This window comes from Lissotriton helveticus, chromosome 7, assembly GCF_964261635.1.
Source record: "Lissotriton helveticus chromosome 7, aLisHel1.1, whole genome shotgun sequence".
In the NCBI taxonomy this organism is placed as follows: Eukaryota; Metazoa; Chordata; class Amphibia; order Caudata; family Salamandridae; genus Lissotriton; species Lissotriton helveticus.
This window is the reverse complement of record NC_136068.1, coordinates 314638231-314645110: the sequence shown is the minus strand read 5'-3', so window position 1 is coordinate 314645110 and position 6880 is coordinate 314638231. Positions and strand designations below refer to the sequence as shown.

The window sequence follows — 6880 nt, the reverse complement described above, 5'->3', positions numbered from 1 at the left end:
CCGTGATGCTACTCTTAGTCACTTTTTAGATCTTGAAAATAACCCTTCTAAGAGAAGCCACTGGGACCTGGGATAGGATAGGCCTGACAGTTCAACACCAGAATATGCTAGGGACAAGTCAAGTTAGCCTATGTTCCACCGGCTGGAAGTAGTAAAGGAGAATAAGTTAGGACTCCTCTATTATATCCTGGAGTTGAACGACTCATCCAAGCACAAGGTAGTGAGGAAAAATGAAAAAAAATGTTTACAAAAAAACAGGCAAGTAAATACATTTGTGGGGTGGAGGGGGTTACAATGTCTGATCAAATGTGGAATGCAATAACAGAATGCACTAAAACTGGAAATGCACAATGTTAAACTGGTACAGAGAAAATTAAAGAACCACACTGCGTGCTCTCTATTAATATATATAAAGTTTATCTTTATTTATGTACAGTGCACATAGTTATAAAAGTTAATCTTGACGATATTTCACAATAAATTCCCCTTGGTCGGCAGTTTTAGAGTTACAGGTTGTCTTCTACCCCACCGATATTGCCTGGTTACTCCCAAGTAGTATGGTATTTTCACAACAGTATGGCCAAGGACCACAAAAGCAACATTGACAACATTTTACTTAACAGAGCATTTCTTTTCACAACGTTAAAGAGAATAATTAGAATGCTAACATAAAAAAGTTGTACAATCAATACCGTGACTGATACATTTAAAACTTGAAATAAAAATATTGAATTGATAGCAGTTTAAAAAACATTATTTTGAAGGCTGGCTCAGGTATAGCTCAAGCAGCAACAGTCGAGGCTGCATTTCTCGACTTAGCTTCACACTTGGGATACCAGTTTATAATTGCATGTGTGAATTAAAAAAGGGACAAGACTGATGCGGATACACATGGAAGTGAGACCCTAATTTAGAAGAAATCAAAGTTCATAATAACAAAAATTATCACATAAAGGAAAATTATTGTGGGTAATCCAGATATATGGGGCTTTTCATAACCAGGGGAAGCAGCACACAGAGCAATAAAAAAACGACATTAAAAAAAATATATATATATAGCTCAACTTCTTTGTTCATAACTCGAACACTTGTTTGCTGCCTTTACAGGCAAGTAATGCAAAAGGGGTCCAACCTTGAACTCTGCCTGGTGCACAGAAACCTACCAGAGTGAAGATTGCAGCAACGCTTCAGGGCACCCATAGACAGACAATACCATTGTGTCATGTGCCCAGTGTAGAAGGCCCAAGGGGAGGGCTCTATTTTGTAGTCAGAAAGGTTAATTTTAACAAAGTCAGTTGCAGCTCATCTCTGATCGAATTGGATGGGGCGCTTTAGTAACCCAAATCCATAGTAATTCACTAACCAGTGAGGACTACTGCTTTACATGTTCTCTGGCACAGGTCTGTCTTGAACGTGGTCCAGGCACTACCTTTGATCTTTCATCACTGTCCCTACGGTGGTCAATGTGAAAGCAAAAAGTTGATCTGGAGATAATCGGGCACTAAGTGACCCCATGTTCTCATGCATTAGCATCGCCTTTCACAGGCAGCAACAATGTAATCAGTTGTCTGCAATTCCTATTTTTATTTAAACTCGTAGGGTTATTGTCATGACTTAGCTAGACGAAAGAGTATCTATTGTTTACAATTGGGTTTTCTGTTGGAAGTGAAGAGGCAGTAAAATGGGAGGAATGGCAGGAACAAAGACTGACATGGATCAATGATTAAGGCTAAAAATCAATACTTTTAAGAGGTACACAATACATTATTTAAAGAGGCAGATGGTACATGAACAGGAATGTATGCAATTCAGTGCTCTGATTTGTGGGCAGTGTACACCTATCAGACTGACAATTCGATGAACCGAGATTTCAAAGAGTTTACCAAGAGTACTTCAGCGATTTCGGATTCAGCTGCAGCCAATTTGATACGTTTTACGTTCTAGGCACATTATTTGCTACTTTCCAAAATGTGCGTCAGAGGTTAAAGTAGCATTGAGGTTCATGAGCCAGTGGTGAGGGGATAAAAACTACATTGGCAAGTTGATTTCATAGAAAAATAGATAATTTACTTTATTTAACGTTCAATGCAACTCCCCTCTACCCCGATTGATTGCAATGTCCCGCTTGCAAAATGGTTTGAGGAATTTTGCCTCATATTTGTCCCAAGTAGATGACAGGGGTAAAATAGCCTTGAGTACTTCTCTTGCAACCCCTTTCCAAGTCTATACATACCAAGATCGCACAGTGGCAAGAAATGTATTTGATTACACAAGGATACCTCCAAAGCACGTTTCTCCTTTTACTAATCTCCCTGCATGAAACTGTTAATAAAATGATTGAAATGAAGACATTAACGAGTTGTTTATTCCATCAGTTGGGTCAGCATCTAAGGTTGTACATCTAGCTAAGCCTGTTTTTCCACAAGTGCCTCTGCAGCAATATCTTTACAACTGAAGATTAACAGCATACCTTGCGATGGAATTGTGTCAAAACAAGGAGCATGGAACAAACTCTGTGGTCTTCTAAGTAGCAGGCTGACTAGGGCTGTAAATTCAAGAAATGTTGTATTTCACTTTGAGGAAGAAATCGTAGAATGACGCACCTATTCTGCCTGTGTAAAATGTCATTTCAGTCTTTCCATATTTAGCCTAAATAATTATCTTCTGTTGGTGCATATGAGAATCCTAGAAATGCATTATCGTCATTGGTGCTGCTGGTTGCAAGATCGGGTGTTTGGCCTAAGGAACATGAAACTGCTTCCTGGGTAAATTCGGGGTCGAAGTTCCTCAAGTCGCCTGGACCAGCCTAAAACACAGAAGACAAAAGGTGGTTAGTTTTTCCCGCGGCTTACAGAAAGATGTGCCATGCTTTCAAATCCTGAGATATTCGCCCAAAGCAGCTCTCTCTGGTAGGGCTCTTCCTTCACCGTCTTAACAGTTATCACATTCAATTTATTTTGGAGTGCAGCATGCAGACTACGTTGTTCCTTTTCTTATTTAAGGACCCAAATTACTGAAAAACAGAGTCAAAGGAGCTTCAAACCATGCCACTAGTAGGAAGCAGTCTTTATTTAACCGGGAATCCCAGCTTGATGGAGAACAGCCAACATGGAGTGGGAGTTCTTGTTTAAATAGAATGTTGTAGACGGTTCAAAACCACTGAAGCCAAGTAAGACTCCTTAGATTTGTAGGGAGTTTTGCCATCTAGAGATCGATTTTTATGAAGTCTTGATTTATCACAACAGCTTTTAGGCATGTACACAGTGGTGTAACAGTCTTGGCATGGGGGCTCACAGCAGGTATGGAAGGGGGGCAACCTACATCCCCATGCTATCCTTCTCCACCTTCCGCCTTCAGGAAGCCTTAAAGAATTGAGCTATCACACAGATACTGCAGGCACACATGCTCTAGATTCAGACTTCTGACCTATTTGTCTGGTGAAACATAAGGTAGAGACGCAGACTTCACAGAGCAGAGCTACCTCCCAAGTTAAAATGTGAATGGCTGTGCCCTTTGGCAGCAGATGTATACCTTCGGTTACTCTGCTTCCCTTTCATGTCTGCTCAAATATCACTTCGATCAACGAGTGACCTGTGCCGTATCACTTAAATCCACTCCAAAAATCAGCAAGGTGGTAGGAAAACTGCATTTGAAACTTTGCCTCAAAGTATCGTTCCATTCCCTATGCCCCATTTTTCCATGGATGATGGCTCGGGGGTTGTCGATAGTCGCAATTGACTTGGGTTGTTTTGATTACTATTATGCACAGTACAATTCGTCATATGTCCTCGGACAACATAGTCCCCAGAATGCACTGCTTTGTACTTCAGACCAAGTGTCCTGCATCTTGGGCGAAGTAATCATTTCCCATACTGCAAATGTTTCAAATTCATATAATGAGCAGCGAAGCCAGTTTCCGCCTTAGCATGCAGGCCTTCTCCTTCAACGCAGTGAACTATGAGGACATTTGGTCTGAAATGCATTGGGGTTTATGCATACATATGAACAATGCTAGCACTGAGAATTGGCTACGTTACTGATTCAGCATATGAAATAAATAATTTTAAAGAAAATTACAAAATTGTCTGTCTTATAAAACACATTGGAATATTAAAGAATTGTTTGTTATTCATAAGAAAAGTGGTTGATGTATAATGTAACCTAAAACTCTGCAATGCATTGCACAGCATTCTGGGGACTATAATGTGTAAAGATATATAGCTAATTTTGTATTACGAATGGAATGTTCTTTTAACAGAGGGTTTACTAGTTTGGCAAGCTACAAAAGAAAGAAGTAACAAGAATTATTAGCGAACTGTGAAAAAAAAGCAGAGTTCACAAGTGAAACAACGTGCAAAACCATCATGCACACTCTCTCCTGCTATATCTATTTTTTGCTCCCCTTTCGCATATCCTAATCTATTTTTTTTTAAATCCCTGACTACGCGTCCTCAGCAACCCTGCAACTTAATACTATGGCACACTTAGATTATACAGTAACTTTGTAAGTGGTGTTTACTGGGTGGGGTAAAGGCGACCATTCTGATTCATGCACATCGAAATGGGGGAGAACATGGTAATGCCATGGTATTACCATTTGTTTATCCATCAAGTGTATGAACTCAGAGTATATGGTACTTGAACAAGTTTCTAGGTTTAGTCCCTCACAGTTCCAAGACTGCGCCCTTACTTCTTCAGACACACGGCATAATTACAAAAACTCAGATGTTTCATCTGGGCTTTCGGTTCTGTATAGAAGACAACAAACTGATTATTCATCCGGAGAAAGTAGGAAGAACAAAGAACAGTTGATGTATGCTAAGTAAAGTACATCAGGTGAACAGTGACAGTAATCTTTACCTTTAATTTTTACAGCTTGATTTTTAACTGATATTCCTACCGAGACACATTGAGTACAATATATGTGTGTGTGTGTTTGTGCTCCTTGTCTGACTACAGGTACAATAAAGGGAGATTCTAGAAGTGCAAGACTTACGCTGACCCTAAATAAACCCTGAAGAAATCACCGGTAAAGTATATGTAGGTGATGAAACATGTCGGTTGTTGTTTTTAATAGAGTGACCAAACAGCACAGAATAAAGGTGTAGTTGCCAGTTTAGCCCAGCTCTTTTTACACAGTGGTTTTGCAGAACTCGAATATTAAGAGGTTTGTCATACCACATAGGGTCATTTAACACGTGTAACACAATGGTTTTTTTTGTTTCATTGCACATCGTTTATCCCTTTTTCTTTCGTGGTTGACAGTAGCTGATGATAAGTGGGGATTCAGGCGAGTACCAGCCTGTCATATCCTCCCCTGGGTGTTGCTCCCGTGAGGCTCCGTCAACCTTCCCTCCCCCTTTTTCACAGTAGAAAGGTGTAGTGAGGCAATAGGATCAGTTGTGGGCCACATACACACACATATAGGGTTTTAAGCTGTTATTAGCGAAGACAGTGACTGGGAACAGCACATGCAGAGAGAAGGTTAAAGAGCATCCTCTGTCTGACTGCATAAAATGCAAAACTAACTTGGGGTCGTCAACCTCACAGTACACAAGGGAAGGCCATTATTTGTAGATAACGATATGAGTGGGGGGCGGCCTGTTTCCCTTGCCTTTTTCCCCCTGAGGCTCCTGATAGTATAGAGAACAGTGAGAGTAAACCAGCTGCCAACCCTAGAAGAAATTATTATAATAAATACAAATTGGATATTCCATCGCCACCTGTTTTCTTAGCCAGCACTATTTGGCCCATGAATCAGCCCTATAGTTTAGAAACGTGGTGTACGTTGACCGTCAGCGCTCTATGCACTCACAGTTTTTGCTGAGTGTGAAAAGTTCAGCTCAAACTGACCAGAAAAGGCCTTCCTTTCCTGGGCTTGGCAAATGGGACAACATTTATCAGGGATTTCTTTAAAGCTTGTCTAGAGTACCTCAATGCCCTTTAAATGGAGATAGGAGCAGAGCAGGCTTAGATGTACATATTAATGAAATTGCTCATGTAATGCCCCCTCTTTTAACTGAAGAAACAATTTTAGGCCAGTAGAGCTGTTTAGGACAAAAAGAACATTGTACCTTAACTGTCTTTTTAAGATTTTCTCTAGAAAACAATGGTGCTCGTCGTTTGTGTAAGTGAATTTACCTCCCTTGGATAGAAACATTTTCTGGTGGAGCTTTGTTGTCCTCTTCGCTCAGTAAGCGCGACCCAGTATAGATTAACTGGTCACTCGGACTTACAGTGCTGTAACTCCATGTTTTGAAGTCACATATATGTTGCATATGCACATATACAAAATCCTCCATGCCATTAAGATCTTTATGCTGGGCCAGATTATGAATATATGTTTGGAATAGTACATGCTTACTTTTCATTCGGTGATCTCTTATTTACCTTTCGTCTTCACTGTGTATATCTGCTCTTTAATCTCTCTCTCCTCTTTTATCACCTTTCTGCTCTTGTCCCCAGTGCTTCTTTGTAAAAGAGTAAGTCTTGGGGTCCAAAATTTTGCTCAGAAGTGCACAGCTGGTGCTATTGAAGGTCGGAGTGATGAGTACCACTGCTGCGTGGTCCGGATTCCACCTCCTGCCTCTTTAAACCACCACGCAACACTCCCTACCCTCTTTAATCACACTCTTGAAAGTGCTTTTTCATCCCAGATTTCTCACTGTTTTTCCATTCTTTTTCTCCTCCTTATTAGCACTTTTGTGTATTTCTCTTGCTCTGCGTCAAAGTTTTTTTTTATAGCAAAAATGAGTGTGGGGCCTCCAAAGTGAGTACCTGTGGGTTCCACCGCTAATCACTGGCTTCAATTAAGCAATGGCTGTGCCTTATATCTTACCAGTGCTTAATTTGTAAAAGGTTAAGTGTCAAGGCCCAAGGT

The 6880-nt window shown here is 40.4% G+C and overlaps 1 protein-coding gene across 6 annotated transcripts in view; it reads right to left on the bottom strand.

The window, feature by feature from the left end:
* Nucleotides 1-400: 400 nt before the first annotated feature.
* Nucleotides 401-6880, bottom strand: part of SGK2 (serum/glucocorticoid regulated kinase 2) — a 448429-nt gene continuing 441949 nt past the window's right edge. For all 6 annotated transcript variants that reach the window (XM_078652126.1, XM_078652129.1, XM_078652128.1 and 3 more), the window contains one exon: nucleotides 401-2806. In XM_078652126.1, the coding sequence (XP_078508252.1) occupies nucleotides 2645-2806 (162 nt within the window). In that variant the 3' untranslated portion in view covers nucleotides 401-2644. The remainder of the gene's footprint in view (nucleotides 2807-6880) is intronic.